This window comes from Lithobates pipiens, unplaced genomic scaffold (assembly GCF_037356315.1).
Source record: "Lithobates pipiens isolate NorthernLeopardFrog02 unplaced genomic scaffold, aLitPip1_a1.2 Scaffold_22, whole genome shotgun sequence".
NCBI classification, from domain to species: Eukaryota; Metazoa; Chordata; class Amphibia; order Anura; family Ranidae; genus Lithobates; species Lithobates pipiens.
The window spans coordinates 179,150,228-179,170,428 of record NW_027507784.1 but is presented as its reverse complement, the minus strand read 5'-3'; the positions used below and the strand labels follow the sequence as shown (position 1 = coordinate 179,170,428).

General features: G+C 42.9%; 1 protein-coding gene across 2 annotated transcripts in view; it reads left to right on the top strand.

The window, feature by feature from the left end:
* The first annotated feature begins 5 nt into the window (after positions 1-5).
* PMS1 (PMS1 homolog 1, mismatch repair system component) overlaps positions 6-20,201 on the top strand; it is a 156,248-nt gene continuing 136,052 nt past the window's right edge. For both annotated transcript variants that reach the window (XM_077448682.1, XM_077448681.1), the window contains exons 1-4: positions 6-135; positions 4,071-4,219; positions 9,703-9,885; positions 13,912-14,014. In XM_077448682.1, the coding sequence (XP_077304808.1) occupies positions 4,088-4,219; positions 9,703-9,885; positions 13,912-14,014 (418 nt within the window). In that variant the 5' untranslated portion in view covers positions 6-135; positions 4,071-4,087. The remainder of the gene's footprint in view (positions 136-4,070; positions 4,220-9,702; positions 9,886-13,911; positions 14,015-20,201) is intronic.

The window sequence follows — 20,201 nt, the reverse complement described above, 5'->3', positions numbered from 1 at the left end:
CAGAGATATGACAGGCTCCGACGTGTACAGCAGCTGTGACGTATGTAACACCCACAGAGCGGCGTGGTCGCACTCTAGAGACGTCATCAGCCAGCGTCACAGAAGTGTGAAGCGGAGATAGGTCTACTTGTGAAAGTGAGTGGTGCAGGTATAACAGAAGTCTTCTCCCCTCAGGCTCTGTACAGACTTGCTGCCATGTCACGCCTGGTTTTGGGTGGTGAACGAATATTGAATTTGTATACAAGGCAGTAGGGCATGGTTCAGTTCTATAACATTGATATGGAATGGATGGCATGCACTGTGCAGTGTTCTGTAGGGGTATTGTGTACATGTAATGCAGAGCAGCCACAGCCTATTTTTTTTTTTTTTTGCAGATAAAAAGTTTGCATGAAAGCGCTAAATGTTATTATTTTATTGTATGGATTCTATATGCATTTTTTTTGTCACAATATTGGCACAGCGGATTTTCAAATGCGATTTTTTTGGAAAAAAAATACACTTTATGATTTTTAAAAGCTTCAGCCCCAGAAGATTTTACCCCCTTCCTGACCAGAGCACTTTTTGCGATTCAGCACTGCGTCACCTTAACTGACAATTGCATGGTCATGCGACATGGCTCCCAAACAAAAATTACGTCCTTTTTTCCCACAAATAGAGTTTTTTGTGCGCTATAAATAAAAAAAGCATCAGTTATGAAAAAATCGCATTCTTTTTTACATTTTGCTATAAAAAATATCTCCCAAAAATATAAATATATAAAAACATTTTTTTCCCTCAGTTTAGGCTGATGCGTATTCTTCAACATTTTTGGTAAAAAAAAAAAAAAAAAAATCGCAATAAGCATATATTGATTGGTTTGCGCAAAAGTTATAGCGTTTACAAAATAGGGGATAGTTTTATGGCATTTTTATTAATATTTTTTTTTTACTAGTAATGGCGGTGATCAGCGATTTTTATTGTGACTGCGACATTATGGCAGATATATTGGACATTTTTGACACCACTGTCATTTATACAGCAATCACTGCTATACAAATGCACTGATTCCTGTGTAAATTACATTGGCAGTGAAGGGGTTAACCACTAGGGGCAGCGTAAGGGTTAAGTGTGTCATGGGGAGTGTTTTCTAACTGTGTGTGTGTGTGTGTGTGGGGGGGGGGGTGTGTGACATGTCACTGATCTCTGCTCCCGATCACAGGGAGCAGGGATCAGTGACACTGTCACTAGGCAGAACGGGGAGATCCTTGTTTACATTAGCATCTCCCCGTTCTTCCTCCCCGTGAGACAATGACAATGAGACATTTGCCCAGCCGTGCCATTCTGCCTGACGTACATCAGCGTGCACCAGTCGGGAATCGGTCAATGCAAAAAAATACAAAAAACATAACCCAATTTTTTGGTAAGGTATAAAAGATTTTACGTTCTAGATATCAAACGCTTTAAAATTGCGTACGCCCATACAACAGCGACAAGTGACTTATATTTTATTATCCATAGGGGAGGATTTAAAAGCCTTTACAGGGAACCACTTTAGATTTACACAGGAGGTCTGGTGCTAGAATTATTGCCCATGATCTGACGTTCACGGTTTTACCTCACATGTGTGAGATACGGGACCAATGTTTGCTTTTGCACTCCAGTGTGGTGGGGATAGGGGCACGTTAAAAAATTTTATTTTATTTTTACACTGTTGCTTTAAATTTTTTTATTTTGTTAAAATACTCCAGGTGCCAGTTAGCCGCTAGGACCGTTGCCTCTAAAAATGATAGTGGGATGATGCCTGCAGCTGTGGGCATCATCACGATATAACCACTGGAAGTCCACTGGTCGGCAAGTGGTTAAGGGTACGTTGCTGGTCGGCAAGTGGTTAAGGGATAAGTTCAAGTAATACTAACGTTTTTTTTTTTTTTTAAATAACAAACATTTCATACTTACCTCCACTGCGCAGCTCCTTTTGCACAGAGTGGCCCTAAACCTGGTCTTCTGGGGTCCCTTGGTGGCTCTCTTTGCTCCTCCCCACATCTGATAACCCCTTGGGAGAAGTGCTCTCCCGGGGGTTTAACTTTGAGGGCGTGCTCCCAAGTCCAGCATTCCGGGTCCACAGAGGCTGAATTCATGGCTCGGCCCTGCCCCACCGGTGCCAGCGTCATTGGATTTGATTGACAGCAGCGGGCGCCAATGGCTGTGCTGCCATCAATCTATCCAATCAAGAGCCGAAAACCCCGGGCAGAGATACGGTGCATCTCCGTGGGACAAGTTTGAGGGTTCAAGTAAGTAAAACTGGGGGGCCCGTCACTGCTGGGTATTTTTCCACCTTAATTCATGGGATGGATTAAGGTGAAAAAACACAAACCTTTACAACCCCTTTTACCTTTGGAACAAGTTACATCCGTATTTGGGGGCAAACATGTAACATATTCCAGCTTCTACCTTCCCCCCTCAGTGTGGCAGTGGCTAGGGATCTTCTCTCCACATTCACTGTCACAATCTAAAAAAACAGTCATGTGGGGCTAAGCCCATGTGGCCGTGTCATTCATCCACAGAGTTCTGTAAATTAATGAACTACAATTCCCATCAATGAACTGTGAGGCGCTGGTGAGTGTTTCCGTAGTTCATTGATTCTTTCTGCAATACACTAAATGCCTGCCTATAGCAGAGGCAGATAGTGTACTGAGTGTTTGCAAGAGCCAGGCATTGTGACACAAGGCTTTACAGGTTCAGATTTAAAAAAATAAATAAATAAATGCACATTATTTTTTTTTACCTACAAAAGGATGTGCGTTTATTTTTTTTTCCTTATAAAAGGTAACCACGTTTTATCATGGCTGCTGAGTCCTGACACCGTGGTCAGTTTATGTGCCTCCATCATCCACTGTCTCTCCTCTGTCCTCCTCTCCCCCTTCTCCCTGCCTGCCATCGCTGCTCTGCTCCCCACCCGTTCTCTTCCTGCTGCTATCATAGCTTGGTTATATTGCTACAATGCCCTTTGTTAGATAATGTTAAGTGCTCCGCTGTACATGCTGTATAAAAAATATGTAGATTTCTACCTTATTTCAGAGCGCCTCCCGGTGCCCACGTAACTGCTCCGACACATAACATTATCTAACAGGTGATTGTAGTAGTATAACAAAGTTGCTTTACAACCACTTTAACACACACACACACCTGCATGTGTTGCATTTTTAGACATTTTCAGACAGGCCAAACTACATGGTGCCACAGCACAAATAAAAAAATAAAAAAAGCATTGGGGACCTTCTTTCTTTCCCATGTTTCTGCTTCCACTTCCAGGTTTTATTGTGAAAGCTTATTTGAACAAGCTGAAGTTCAAAAATGTTACTGATGTTGTTACATGTGTTTTCTAGGAGAAAAGTTCCTGTGTAATGATCAGTAAAATACATGTGTACAGAGGCGTAAAGACGCGTAAGCGTTCATAATGATCATTTATTTCTCCACTTTGTTTAGACTTCATTTACAAGTGTGCAAGTGCTTAAAGTGCATGTTCTTATGCCGCGTACACACGACCGGACTTTTTGACAGCAAAGGTCCGACGGACTCGATCTTGTGTGGGCTCCATCGGACCTTTGCTTTCCAAAAATCCAGCAGACTTTAGAAATAGAACATGTTTTAAATTTTTCCGCCGGACCGAGAAATCCGTTCGTGTGTGTGCTAGTCCGATGGACAAAAAACGACGCTAGGGCAGCTATTGGCTACTGGCTATGAACTTCCTTATTCTAGTCCAGTCGTACGTCATCACGTTGAAATCCATCTGACTTTGATGTGATTGTGTGTGGACAAGTCCGTTCATTTGGAAAGACCGTCGGACCTAGTCCCTCGAAAAGTCCGGTCGTGTGTACGTGGTATTAGATGCAGATTTTAGGCCTCCTTTAGCTGAAATATTTTAGCGTTATCCTGTGACTTAATAAAGAAGATTGTTATATAGGGGTCTTTTGGCTCTTTTGTAGCCATATTGTTTTTTATCCTGATAGATATGTTTTCTTATGCTTTAAAAACTGTACGAATCAGGCATTTGTTATATATTTGATTTTCCTGTGTTTGTATTTGCTTAGCACTCTTTTTGCTTGAGATGCACCACTTGCCTTCAGAAACCATCCGATTATTATCCAGCTCCCAAGTGATTACTTCTGTGGTCAGTGTGGTTAAGGAGCTTGTGGAGAATGCCTTGGATGCTAATGCTAACAGCATTGAAATAAAACTAGTAAGTATTGTACACATGGCAAAATGAAAAGAATTGTTGTGCACCTTTGATACATGCTGAATTACATAAAGAATTGAATAAAAAATGAAATAATATACTTGTGCATTCCTCAAACACGCGTTATTGTGACTGCTGCAGTTACCATGCGCACTAGTGTAACACAATTAATCAAATCATTTTCAGCAATTGGGAATTATTGTGACACCGCGGTTTGTTGAAAAATATTGTACACATGGACCTGAGAAAATTGCATAATTTATGTTTATCTTATTGGTGCATATTTCTTTGCATTTCTTTCTGCTAAAGTGTTTTATGAGTAGGCATCAAGTCTGTGTTTTTATCTGATGGGGGAAACTTTGTATTATTTACTTGTGTAGTGTCAACATATTTTATGGTGTTTTTCAGAATATATGCAAATGTTTCAGCCTGGATTCACATATAGGTGAGATTTTCATGACAGTTTTCATTGCGATTGTCAAAGGTAGTTCAGCGATTCTGATATGATTCAGGGATGCAATTTTGGATACCCTTTAGTTAAATGTGAATTTAGACTGCCGCGATTTTCAATCTGCTACAAATGCCATCCATCCTCTTTTATGCAGATCTGTCTTCCATCTTCCTCCTCCTATGCAAATCTGTCTTCTAGGCCCTTTAAAGTATACACCATTGCAATATCTATATGAGAATAGCAAGATCTTTGTTCTCTAATGCTACAAAAGCACTGCTTTGGGCCAAAACACACCTCCAGCTTGTTAGGTGGACAGTATGGTAGCAGCCTGATGAAGATTTGAATACCTGGCTTTTTTTTTTTTTTTTAACAAGGGAAACATGTTTATTCAATCTTTACCTTACAAGCGATGCATATACACATTTGTTCACAGGAGTATGTAACATAAATCGTCACAGGTAAAATGAGCTGTACATTAAGGCAGACAGAAAATGCGCCAGGCTGTTAAGTTACAATACATGAGGATATGGGTATGTAACTGGTAGACTTCAGCAGGACTAAAAAAAAAAAAGAGGAGGGGAGGGGGGAGGACTGCAGGTCATAGGGAGGAGAAGAAGGGGGGGTTAAGGGGAAGACTGGGGGGGGGGGGATGGGAACAAAGGAGGGACCTCATATGCCTCAAAGGAGGAACCTCATATGCTGTTCACTCAGTTCAAACAGTGATTAGACAATCAATAGAGTGTAACAGTGAAGCACTATTTGGGGGCGGGTCCAGCAGTGAAATGTTAGTGGTTGTCCGCCAGTTCTGTGCCCCAGGCATCTATCCAACCCGACCATATTTTGTCAAACTTGCCAAGGCAGTTGCGATTGGCATAAGTAAGCTTATACAATGGCCACACCGAGTTCAGTGTCAGGCGCCACGAGCACACCCCGGGAGGTGCAGCATCCTTCCAATGTAGGAAGATCTCTCTGCGGGCATAAAAAGTAGCGTAGCTCAGAAACAGTCTAGTATATTTGTCCCTTATTCTGGAATCAAAAACATTTAACTTCATCGATCATCAATCATCAAAAAATGGGGAGAGGGGAAAAGGGAAAAATTGGGACTTTAAATGAGGCCTTAGCCTCCATCCCTATCAATGTGAGGCAAAAATTAAAAACAAGAACTTGGCGGGACTTTATATGAAGTACGGGGTTAAAAAAGAAACAAGATGGCTATTGAAATTTTTTTATTATTTATTGTCTATCAAGGCAGGATCACATATATTTGGAGAGGTGCGCAGACATACATATCATTAATATCAAAATCCATCCTTTATGCACTCATAGTGACCGATACAAAATAAGTTATAGAAGCGCACCTCAATTGCATACATAGAAACAACCAATGGTAATGATGAAATAGACAATTGATAAATATTGCAGCTTCATGAACCTATGACTTCATGATTGATACATTAAATTAAATAAAACAAGCATAAATGATACAACATTAGAGAAATAAATACTGTTGGAGTTGGGGTACAAAAATACACGGCAACTGGTAGCTCTATGCGTTTCGCGGCTTACTGCCGCTCATCAGGAGCAAGCTCGTGATTGGTCTGAAAATACAGGGTAGTAGTCAATTAATATTTATAATAATTGAAACAAAGGGAGATTGAAAAGCCCAACTAATGGTCACTTACATACAACCATGCTGCCATTAAGGGGTATCGGGAGCCACCAAGCACCTCAAACGACGACACGGGAGCCGAGGAGGCCCATCCAGCGGCAATGGGACCCACGGAGTGTGCACACAGGCGACCACCGGGACAAATAGGGCATTTTTCAAGTGGGAACAAAATCAGAATGTAAATGTATGCCTAATGGGTGAAAAAATACATAATAAGAACAACAGATGAGAAGGTGTGTAATGTGAAATATATGAGTGCAGGTTGAAAAGAGAAGAAGGTATGCAGTGAAAGGAAGTGTGAGGTGAAAAGAGGTGAATAAAATTAGCGAGGGGAGAAGGGATGGCCAAGATATACCGTCCCCCACCCTAACTCCCAAGTACCAAAGTGACAATGATAAAGATGAGGAGAAAAAAGTGAGCTGAGACGCTAAGTGCAGAAATACCTGGTGTGTAGAAGGTAGACGAGATCGTAGGATCACAGTGTGCGGTATATAGTTAGCCCAGGTTGTTCCGGTCCCGCCTGCTGCCGCCACCCATAAATACCCATACGCCGCCGTCAGAAGGCCTCCAACGTCACACGCACGACCACTGTGAGGAGGAGGGGAGAACGCCAGCCCCGCGGGACAAATAAACGCCCGGAGCCTGCGTCCACAGCCACATCCCCGGTGACGTGAAGATGGAACCAAGCTCGCCGGAAAGGCGACACCCATCAAGGGGACGCCGCACATCCGGCGGTAAAAATGTGTGACGTCGATACACAGGGGGTAAACGCGCCCCGTCCCCAACCATGACAATGGATAAGGAGGCCGGAGGGCGCCCCCCAGTGCGCATCGCAGCTCCCAACCGTGGCCAAAAAGAGGCGATGGGGCAGATAACCTCAACGCCACCTGACTGCACAGGTATACTAAGGATTAAACAATACGTAAAAAATGTAACCGACCATATTTTGTCAAACTTACCAGGGCAGTTGCGATTGGCATAAGTAAGCTTATACAATGGCAACACCAAGTTCAGTGTCAGGCGCCATGAGCACACCCCGGGAGGTGCAGCATCCAGTAAGTAGTAAGTAGTCCCTCCACAGAGTCTGATTTCAGTATGAACTGCATTGGGAACTGTTTCCTATACGCATGGCGAAGCTGGAAATATCTAAACAGCATCCATCCCGGCAGGGAGTAGGCATTTTTAAGATCAGAGAAGGTTCTCAGTTTACCCCCTGTAACTATATGTTTCAACTTGATTATACCCTTCCTTGCCCAGACTTGGGGGTTTGGAACCATATTCATATTCAGGTTGGGATTGCCCCGAAGAGGGATATTTGGAGAGAACGTCTCAGGGGAGCTGAAACATGTCATGGCCTTATTCCATATATTAATGGTTGTGTACATCAGCTCCGTAATGCCAGGATGAGATCTCGACCCCCCTGAATACCACGTTACTAAGGGAGGAATATGAACCCATTATGGCTGCCTCCAGGGTCACTGCTGGGTTGTCCCGTGGTTGGGAGAACCACCATCTGACCGTCACCAGGACGGCCGCCCAGAAGTAGATCTGAAAATCTGGCAGGGATAGGCCTCCCTGGGCGACGGGCAACTGAAGGGTGGCAATGGCCAGCCGTGGAGGTCTACCGTTCCAAACAAAGGAGGATATTATACTTTTTATTTTGTCAAAGAATGAGGATGGGGGGATCAGAGGGGCGTTTTTCGAAACGGGTATAGGAATTTGCGGAGATAGACCATATTAATTAGATTTATCCTACCTACTGGTGATAGGGGAAGGGTCCTCCAGGCTGTACATTTCTGTGAGAAGTTTTTTAGTAATGGTTGAAGATTCAACATACATGGTATGAGGATAATGGAGTCCCAATCCTTACTCCTAGGTATTTAAATTCAGATGTCCAGTTTAGAGGGGTGCCCATTGGCGAGTGGTGGCCTGACGAGTTTAGTGAAAAAAGAATTGATTTCCCCTAATTAACTTTAATACCTGAGAATGAGCAAAAAACGTATATTATCTGGAATGCTGGCAGGAGGGCGGAGATGTCTTGAAGGAAGAGGAGGGTATCATCGGCGTTTAAGAATATTTTATCTATTATTACACCGACTTGGATTCCCTTGACTGAAGGGGCAGATCTAATGCGAGCTGCCATGGGTTCCATGGCTAGCGTGAATAATCCAGGGGATAGTGGGCAGCCCTGTCTGGTGCCCCTAGACAGGGGAAACGGCACGGATAGTGTGTTATTTATTCAAATATCCCCAGACTTCCGGACGTGCTCCACGCTGGCCCCACAAGGCCATTGGCAGGATTTTTTTAGGCAAGCCCGCATCTTCGGCCTAGTCCGTGAGGGCCGCCGCTGCTGCCTATTCCCGGGATCTCGACCGGGTGATTTCTCTGCCAAACACTTCAGGGTGGCCACCCTGTCAGCGGAGGTTAAAAGGTATTCAATTTTGCACCCTGTAGAAAAACTGATTTAATACCCGGTCTTTTGGGAGCTCAGACAAATACGTCTGCTCCCATAGCCATCTTGGACATGCCCCCGTATACCTGCCTTTTACATTAGGGTTGCACCGATACCACTTTTATTTATTTATTTTTTAAGACCGAGTACAAGTACCAATACTTTTTTCAAGTACTCGCAAATAATTTTTTATGACAGTGGCACTAATATGCAACACTGATGAGGTGTGGACTGTCAGCAGGTTTTATTTATTTCTTTTTATTATTATTATTTTAAAAAAAAATTTTTTTTTATTTTTTTATTATTTTTACAATTTTGCTGTAAATGTCTGAAATCTCCCCTTTGAGACAGAGAAAGGGACTGTGGATAGAGATTATATACCGGCTTCTTTGTCTGCTTTCCATCCTGAAAGATCTGGGAGAGGGAGGGCGGAGGAGCATAAAGGACACGGGGGGGGTGGGGGGTCAGATGAGCACATGGAGGGGGACCGGAGGAGGACACCGGAGGAAACCGGGGAACCGAAGGAGCACGTGGAGGACACAGAGGGGACTGGAGGTGGACACAGGGGACAGTCAGAAACTATCGGTGGTGGTGGTGGTGGTGGTGGGGGGGGGAGGGGGGGTTGCAATCACCAATCTCCCTGCTTTCGGCTGCTTTATTGAAAGCCGTGGGAGGGATAGGAGGAGAAGAATCGGCTGTCAGCCGCTTTATTGAAAGCCACGCAGGGAGATCAGTGATTGTAACTCGCCACACAGATCATTCCTGACTGTCCAAGTATCAGGTCAAGCATTGGAACATTTACACAAGTACTCGTGCAAATGCTCGGTGTCGGCACCAATACTAGTATCGGTATCGATGCAACCCTACTTTATACTATATAAACCATATTATTCAGTACATCTTCTGTTTTTTAGGAGAACTTTGGATTCGACAAGATCGAGGTTCAGGACAATGGGGATGGAATTAAAGCAGCAGATGCTCCTGTTATGGGCATCAAACACTACACCTCCAAAATTACTAACCACGAGGACTTAGAAGCTTTGGAGACCTATGGATTTCGTGGGGAAGCTTTGGGTTCAATCTGTTCTGTAGCCGAGGTAAGCCAAAATCTTTTTACTGGAAAGAATTCATGCTGATGTGTAAAGACAATGAGGCAGCTTTACAAAAAAGACAATCACGTGAAAAGCAACTTCTGTTTGCTTATTAAATCTGCATATGATTGGCTGAAGTGCAGCAAACATCCACAGAACTTATTGTGTAGAGATTTAGTAGATCAACCCTAGAGGTCGACCAATATATTTCGGCCAATATTTGGCCATTTTGGAGAAATCAGCATTGGCCGATTATTATACAACTTTGGCCGATATTGAACACTGGCTGTACCTCTGCCTGCAGAGTCTGCAGAAGGGAGGTGGAACGTGGAGTTCCTCCTCCCTTTTCCACACTCTGTTGGCAGAGCAGCGCCGCTGTGTGTGAAACTGTATGGAGAGAGAGAAACTGTCAAAATTGAGGTTGGATGTCGGGGTGGGCGGGACCCAGCTATCTAACACCAGCCAATAGGATGGGATCTGGGTGGGCTACTACGTGTATGTGGCTCCATCCCTTTCTTAAACGGCCCAATCATTGGCTGGATAGCTGCTGGATCCTACCCACCGCTGACATCATGCTGAATTTGTTCGTTTGTTACCCTAAAAGAAAACAAAGAATCCTGTGCCTTTCTATCACCTGGAAAAAGCTGGCTGATCATGCCTGGTTCTGATACCCCCGCCCCCCCCCAACACCATGGTTAGTTTACACACCTCCATCATCTTCAGCTCTCCTGTGTCCTACTCTGTCCTCCCTCCCTCCTTTCCTGTCTGCTAGTTACAGCACCTGCCCCTCCCCTCCTGCTGCTAAAATAACTTTTGCATTTCCATACAATCCTATGTTTCCTAATGATAGGTGCCCCAATGTATTTGCTTTATCAAACAAAATGGCTTCTATACCTTATTTCAGAGCGGCGCCTATCATTAGAAAACACAGAGGATTGTATGAAAAGGATACAGTGGCTTAACAACCACTTTAAGGCCCGGTTCACACCGCTGCGGGGGGAGATCCGGATGTGATTCGCACAGCAAATCACATCCGATCTCCGTAGCGATGCGAGTTCAGCCATACAGATAGTATGGCTGAATTCGCAGCGCTCCCGCAGCAAACTCACACGGGACCCTTTTTTGGGTCCGCAACAGAATCGGATCGCATGGGGGTTCACACCATGCGATCCGATTCCTGTGCGAGTCGGCAGATCGCACTGCGATATGCCGACGGATCTGGGGGTGTCATTAACATAACATTGACACTCCCAGCCGTCCGCATAGGGCAGTGTGAACTGCCGGCGGGAGGTGTGCGATGCGGGTAAACGCCGCGGATTCGCGGCGTTCCCGCATCGCTATAGTGTGAACCCGGCCTTGGAGTTATTTGAATTTGCTGCAACTAAATTCCAGGCTGTTCCTCATGTTTGGTTGTTTGCTGCCTCTCTGCTTGGTGTATCACCTCTGGAATAAAAATTTCAGTGCTTGTTTAAATTTAGGCAGTTTGTGAGGAACTTTTAGTACTGATACTTTTATATATCAATGATATCTCTAGCCCATCACACACACACACACACTGTTTGTTCTCTAATCATTAGTGGGTGACATTGGTCAAACAATTTGAAGGCGCAGGATAGAAAATCTTTCCTCTAACTAATTTCTAACAGTAAATTTGGTTTTCATTCGGTGAAGTCTATTCATTCCACAAAATCAAATGTTAAAAGCAAACAAAATTTTTCAATCAATATTCGAATGTTCTGAGAATGTTTGTTTGGAAAATTTTTGCCTGAATTTTTCTAAGACCTTTCGTAAGAATTTTCGTTGAAATTCTATCCATCTATGGCCAGGTTTAGAGCAAAAGTTTCTGGGGATAGTACTTGCAATTAACATGCTAAATATTTCCTTGAATCTCTGGAATTGAAGACAATCACATCAAACAAAAAGGTAAACTATATCTAAAAAAATATATATATATATATATATTATAAAAAATCAAACCTCTTTAATGGTTGTTTCAAACCAGTGGTCCCCAGGGGTTTTGCTTCAAATAAACATTGTGCCGGATGTATAACGCCCAGTGTGGTTTTCAGTGTTGTTCTCAATGCTCGCCAACAGTCAATACTGTCAGCGTGCATTGATAGCCGATGCCTCCTCTGTAGTTCCGGCTCCTGTGAACTCAGAGGGAGGCACAGTAGTGCAGAGGGTGAGAGTTGAAGAAGGAGGGGACTTCAAATGGCAGCGCTGGTCAGGCTGTGGGAGGGAGTACGGAGCTCAAGTACATGGCTGGATAAGGAGGCAAGATCCAGTGATGTGTCTAAGGCAGAAGAGTAATGCAGAGTGCTTATGGGGTGTGTGTGTATAAGGCATGTTAAAATTATGGTAGTGGTCTGCGGGATTCAGAATTTTGAGTTTATTGGGCCACGAGGTCTGAAAGATTGGCGACCACTGTTTTAAAGATACAGTAGTACATAGAAACATTTAAAAACCTACAAATTGACCACCTAGCTACTGGGAAAGAAACAAGAGTTTTAAAATGCTTTACCCTACCACATCAGTGACCTTCTGTCCTATGCGAAAAGATGAGGAAAGTAACCCATGCTGTAGAAATTCAGTTCAGGGAAAACTGGCAGTGTCTGCCAGTGTAAAGAGCTCACCTTACTCACTGATACTCAAGTTGCCACTTGCCAGTGCCCCTTACTTTTCCTTCCTCTTTTGCAACTGTTACTATTTTCCCTGCTTTTGGATGCTAGGACGAGTTGCTCTCTCCATATAACGGTGCTTGTCTTCTAGTGATTGGCTACTCCCAAACACTGTCATATTGGGGGAGCTTAAATGCTCCCCTACACTGCTAAACACTAGGAGGCATCTGAAGGAGTGGTGGGGAGCACTGTTGATATAAGGATCAGTGGGTCCCCTCCACAAAGATGCTGTGCACTTGCTTTGGATGTGCAAGCCAGGACCATTGTCTCGGGGTTACTGTGGCCAGAGGCAAAAACAAAAGGCAGTGCACCAGTAGCATGGATATATATATCTTTTTTTTTCTCTGGGATCAGTTATCTTAAATAAGTTTGTTTTTCTAGCCAACATCCCAAGGTGTGAAAAATATACCAACTATATCCTACATAGTATTTCATGTAGAGTGCAGAGGGCAGTAGTATGTAATGCAGGAGTAAGTAACACAGATTGCAGTGGTCTGTAATACACTATGTAGGAGTAAATAAGACTAGTTGTCACCCCCACAATCTGGACACCTACCATTTGTTACTCCCACATTCAGGACACCGACCATTTGTTACTCCCACATTTAGGACGCTTGCCAGTTATCACCCCTACATTCTTTGATGAACGCTTAGGACATTTAGACAAGTTAGCTTTTATATATTTTTTTATATACACAAGTGGGCACCATAAAGAGGAAATTTATAAAAATCTAAAAAAGCAACGTTGGGGATAAAAGCCAAAGGTAAACATTCACCTCTCCTCTCTTTTATACTGGTATGTTTTTAGGTCTTGTATACAGCTACATTGAAAAACAAAAGGTACAATTATAAGCCCAACTTCATTTACTGTTTTCTTCAAAAATAATTAGGCCAGCAATGTTCGTTCTCATACTTCTGCCCATAAAGGTTTACACATTTAGCACAAATCCAGGAAAATAAAAACTTTTTCTGACTTGTGCTTTGTGCAAACAAGTTATCTTTATTGTTGCTAATCCTAGATCCAGACACCGATGTGTATGGTAAAAATCATAGTTTTATTCATACTGGAAAGTAAAGCCAGCACTTTATTTCTTAAGTGCTGCAGGTATGAGAGCTGCATCCTGTCTTTGACTCACCTTTTCCCTTGTTTATTTACAAAACTCATTATATTTTGTACAGAGAATACAAGGCATTCTGTGAATTGATGAGGGAAGTTCCTGTCGTTTACTACCCTTGTCCAGTCACAGAATACCTTGTATGTTTTCAGCTGAAATTATTTTTTTTTTCAGTATTATGGTTTGGTTCTGATGGAACTCCTTTGTTGTTCTGAAATGTTTGCTCCCTCTTACCCTAGGTGCATATTACAACAAAGACTGCTGCCGATGAGATCAGCACCCAGTATGTTTTGGGTAACAGTGGACATGTTGTATCTCAGAAGCCATCACACCTTGGACAGGGTAAGGGAAGTACACATCTTCAGAGACCATTCCTCACATTTCTGTTTTTTAATAATGAAAGTACAATGGTCAGGTTGGACTAAGTATCTATCTGCACAAGTTTGTTGGCTTGTGTGTCTTGATGGTTGATGATGCAGATTTAGTGTTCAGTGGAAGGCTAGGGACAGGAGGATGACATGGAAAGCTGCATTGCTGGATCAGGAAAAAGTATGTCACTTTTCTCGCTGTGCAGTGTGGTAGATTTATGTAATTTACAAGAGTCACTAAATGCAGTTGCCAGATCTTAGTCCAGGGAGACTGGCAAAAAAAATATTTGTTCCAGCTGTGCAATTTAGTTTGCTTACAGTTCAGTCTTTTAGCTGGTCACATACATTACATTCTGGATGCATACCCGACTGCACTTAATTTTATTATGTTTGAATAATTTTTATTAAAAGTTTTCTTCACAACAATAGAAGAACAAATGCGTCACAACAAATATATCATCAACATTTCCATCCGTGGAGACTATGTAAGAAAATAGACTAAGGTCTGTTCATACCTTTGAACGTGATAGTCACATTTATCCTTATTTGACCCAGCAATCCGCTCTAAGTAAGAGTCATATACCCGTGGCACTTACTATACCTCTAAATTGTAGATATAACTGGATAAAACCCGCGGCTCTCAGGCCCCCAGATGCCCCAAAAGGGATCCTGCTGCAGACCAGGGGCCGGTGCAGCACAATCCCCCCATGTGGTTTGTGCCATGGTCAACTGTAATTGTAGAGACGGAATGCCGGTTATCACCTAGAGTATATATCCTGACTTAAATGTGCCAGCTGTCTTACCAATTTGCCAAAGAGGATAGCGTCAAAACTTCACCAAGGGAGGTGACAATAAGAGGAAAAGAAGAAAACGTGTGAGGGGGGAGGAGGGGGTAGAGAGTTTGCTAATCCATTACAGAGAGCTGCGGGAGTCCATACTACCAGGCTGCATCACAGGTATAAGGGAAATATTACAAAATGTGGCCCAGGGTTCCCAGATAGTCCTAAACCTCTCAGTTTTGTCGTTCAGTTTAGCTACAATTTGCTCTTGCACCATAATCCACGTAACCTTCTTTCTAAACATCTTGAAGGAGACAGAGTGTTTCTTCCAGGCTTTGGCTATCGTTATTTTGGCCCCCTAGTAGAAGGAAAAATTACAAAAATCTGAAAGACTTTAGGTAACTCCGGTATGTTATGATTGAACAATGCCTTGCTGGGGTGTGGCATTATTGTAACCCCCGTCAGGGAACTGACCGTACGGAAGACTTTACGCCAAAATGTTCGGATGCGAGGATAGGACCACTAAATATGGATCATGGAGCTTTCCAATTCACATCCTCTGAAACAAGCTGGTGAAGTACCTGGGAATATCTTAGCCAGCCTGGAAGGAACATAGTACCACCTGAATAGTACGTTGAGGCTGGCCTAGATTAGGGAGATGTTAAGAATACCTTTAGAAGCTCTAGTCGAAGCTCGATACCAAAGTGCAGAGTCCCAAGTGCTGTCCATGTCAGCCTCCCAGGCTCGGGCATACGAGGGCTTGGTGTCCTTGGTCATGAGAGCTGTGTAGATCAATGAAATGCCTCCCCTCTGGTTCGCTGCATTTGCACACCAATGTTCATATTGAGTGATAGTAGGGGGTAGTGGTTTGGTGGTCCAGATAGAGTGTAAATAATGGGAAATTTGCGTGAATCTATAAAGTTCTGAGTTAAGCATGTCTAATTTCTCTTTACAGTCCACTTAATTTTGACCACTTAATTTTATTATATTGTTTATGTAGGTCCTCACATTATATACTGTAATTTGATAGTAGTAAATGTAACCTCTTCCCATCAAAGTATATAAAGTACTGTGCAAAAATTTGACGTGTGAAAAAAAGGTGTAAATTATCAATGCTTTTAGAAATGGATCTGTTAATAATAATTTTCTTTGTAACTCATAACTGATAAAAATAAAGTAAATGAACAGAAGAGAAATCCAAATAAAATCAATATTTGGTGATATCACCCTTTGCCTTCAAAACAGCATCAATTCTTCTCGTTCTACTTGCCAATAGTTGTTGAAGGAACTTGGTAGGTAGGTTGTTCCAAACATCTTGGAGAACTATCCACAGATCTTCTTCTGTGGATGTAGGCTGCCTCAAATCCTTCTGACTCTTCATGTAATACCAGACAGACTCGATGATAGTGAGATCAGGGCATAACTTCCAGCACTCCTTGTTCTTCTTTATACTGAAGATGGTTCTTAATGACATTGGCTGCGTGTTTGAGGTAATTGTTCTGCTGAAGAATACATTTGGGGCCAATCACATGCCTCCCTGATGGTATGGAATGATCAATAAGTATCTGCTTGTATTCCTCTGCATTCAGGGCACGATTGATCCTGACCAAATCTCCAACTCCATTTGCAGTAATACAGCCCTAAACTTGCAAGGAACCTCCACCATGCTTCACTGTTGCCTGCAAACACTCATTATTGTAACACTCTCCAGCTCTTCATGAACCAACTACCTCTTGCTACAGCCAAATATTTCAAATTTTAACTCCTCAATCCAGAGCACCTGCTAGCATTTTTCTTCACCCCAGTTCCTATGTTTTGTGCATAGCTGAGTGTCTTGGCCTTGTTTCCATGTCAGAAGTATGGCTTTTTGGCTACAATTCTTGTACCAGGGTCCCACTGGTTTCCACCAGTCCTGTGCTGATGGCACTGCTGGACATCTTCCAATGTTGAAGGAAAGTAAGCATGATGTGCCTTTCATCTGTTGCACTAAGTTTCCTTTGCCGACCACTGTGTCTACGGTCCTTAACGTTGGGCATTTCTTTGTGCTACTTTAAAAGAGCTTGAGCAACACTTCTTGCAACCCCAGTCTGCTTTGAAATCTTTGCCTGGGAGAGACCTTGCTGATGTAGTATAACTACCTTGTGTCTTCTTGCTTTGCTCAGTCTTGCCATGGTGAATGACCTGTGACATGAAACTATCTTCCACAACCTCGAGTAGCAGAGTTTGTCTGTCCTTCCAGTTTTAGGCCTCCTACACAGATCTTTCTGTTTTAGTTAATGACTGTGTTTCAACCTACATATGAAATTGATGATCATTAGCGCCTGCTTTGTATAGTTGGTTAATTATACACCTGACTCTAACCCTACAAAGTCCCTGACTTCGTTTAAGTGTGCAAGTGTATGAATTGATGCTGGTTTGAAGCCAAAGTGTAGTCACACCAAATATTAATTTGATTTAGATTTTACTTCTGTTTGCTCACTTAGCATTTTGTAAATTTGATTAAAAAAAAAACAGACAATTAAAATATATATTTTTGAAGGCATTCTTATGTAACAGCATTTATTCACACATGCCTAAAACTTTTCAACAGTACTGTATATATACATCCTGGGGGGGAGCGGTTATACTAGGATCATAGCGGCAGCTGCAGCCATGATGCTGGTATAGATTTTTACAGCTTGGGATCATCTTTTAGGTAAAAGTATTCGGAGCAGCATCACAGCCGTTCAATCAATTTTACAGGGGTCAGAAGAAAGCCCCCCCCCACCCGCCACTTACTCCAGTCTTTCCCGTTCCACTAGGTAGCCGGAGGCTGCTGCAAGCAGTCAGTTTGACTACCTGCAGAGGAGATGGAGGAACATCTGTTAGGAAATTCCCTTGTGATCAGTAAAAAAACATCAGGTGTTCTGAGAAGCAGGAAAATTTATTTCTGATGTGGCCCACAACAGGGAGACATGCTTACAGGACGAAAGCTGAAGAAAAAGTCCCCACAAAAGAAAGTGTTCCGCCCTCACATATCCCACAAGAATAACATCTCTGTGCTTCTATTAGCTGAGGGAACATAAATAACGTGTCATGGCACAGGCTAGCACTTTATTAGCTATCCATGTTCCCTGTACATTCTTAGGCTATCATATTTAGTTAAATCTAATCATCCTACTTACTATGGAGTTAATTAGGACAAAACAATACAATGAGTTAATACAATAATGTGCTCAGAAGTAAGCTTTTTAACAAATCAGTCTCAGGACTATTGTTTTTCTAATAGTCACACAATAAACATTTAAAACTTTTCTAACATTCCCTCCTCTTTGTGTGACTATTTTATCTCCACACATTTCGATGAAAGTCCCTGTGTTATACACTTTCGGACTGTATGTCATTAAGTTGAGCTTCAATGTCCACATAGGTCTCCTCGGAGGTAGAGAGGGTTTGATACATTGTTCCTGAGACTGCAGTTTCAATGAGTTTTTGTGAAAGTCCTTGAATACAGGGAATGCAGCAGCATCCGCAAGTGACCAAAACAGCCAAAGCCACAGCGATTGAGATCAAACATGATATGATAAATCCAGTCCATTTACCGAACCATCCTTCAAGCCAAGTTGTGAATGGATCATTAATACCTGAGTTTTCCGCCAATTCATTCGATAGCGCAGTCAGTCCTTCCAAGGCTCTGGTCACGGTCCCTCCAGGAGCTGTATTGTAGGGATAAATGTACAACACATGCTACCAAACATTTTGCATACCCCTCCTCTTGCAGCTAAGACCATATCTAAAGCCATTCGGTTCTGCCAGGCCATTAGAGATGTGGGGGCCAACTGTTCTGCTAGGCCCCTCACAGCATCCCTAGTATAGTTTACAAATCGTTGTTGGTTATAATATATATATAATTAATCCAGTCAACATTTTTATCTATAGTCACCCACCAGAGAAGAGACTCAAACCCAGATGTCACCTGATTCCTGGCTTTAAACTCGTCCGGCACCCCGCGAGGAACCCCAATCTCATCTATGTAGATCTGAGAATCAAATGACCCCAAGGGAGAGGTGTCCCTACGATACTGTCGGTGACTCTTAGTCCACGGGTATTCTGACAGGATTCTCAGGGGCATAGCCAGCTGGACCATAGCGCAATCCCCTTGGGCATTGGCCGGTAGTCTAGCTCGCAGTTTCTTATCCCCACACATCCACCAGACATCAGCTCTCTGAATGTCATGTTCAACCCAGTCACCGTTGTCCGTGTTAATCCTCTCCACACAGTAGTCATCAGGTAGTGACCCAAGATCCACCGCGCTATGGTTCCCTGGGAGTGCAAAACAAGTAAAGTTGCCCGGATAAGCGGCAACCGCTGGAGGTATCTGAGGTCTCTGTACTGGGGGAAACAACAAACTCAATGTGTGACAAGTAGAATTTATTTCAGGTTTATAGCTCTTATTATACAATTGCAACATACATTTTAAACCTTCTGGATCTGTATTGTGATCTAGAGGAAAAGGAACTGTTGCTAAATGTGGTCTGGCTCCGGCACAAACTAAACAGTTTTCCTTTTTCAGAGTTCTAACCGTGTACCTCAACCATTCTAACCACTCATTTTTTCCTTGGTCGCCCGTCTCCAAAGCTATGGCATCTTCTATTGTTAGGTTAGTGAATCTTATAGTTATACTCAGAACTTCTATTTTAGTATGGCCTTCTTCTTTCCCTTCTGAGTCTACTTTTTCCTGTTTAATTTTATTAGGAGGTAATACCTCAAGGAAAAATGTTCCTGAGGGGTCAGTTCCTGACACCCATGCTCCCATGGAATACAACCGCTGATCTTCCTTCCTCGGCTCCGTTAATGTTATTAATAGTTGGTTACAGTTCTTACTATTTGTGCAGGGGGAGTTGGCCGCTTTTGTGATTACGAGTCTCTCCTTTATACCACTCTTTTTAGCTCCTGGTTGATTATACCCCCAATCTTGATGCGCTGTAGTCCACAGGGCCTGATCCCATGCTTGACATCCTACCTTATTCCAGAGCCAGCAGATATATTTATCTGCCCATAGAAGTCCTCTAGCCCCAGTTGTATCCCCACAATCTGCAATCTGACAGAAGTCTACCAGTATAGTGCTAGTTATTCCCTCTATAAAGGTTAGATTTAATGCTTTTCCTGTTCTTTCCCAATCCAAAAGTTCCTCTACTCTTCCATAGTGCCTACCCCCTCTTATGGATGCCTCTCCTAGTGTCACCAGTAACCCAAGGATAATTACTGTCCCTTTCATCCTAACCAGCTACAGAGTTCCAGCGGATAGGATAGGGGAGTTGGAAGGGGAGGGAGACTTCACCGGTTTGAGACAAGTCCCACCTTGTGTGAGACCTCCCTTTGTAGCCGGACTTTCTGGACCTC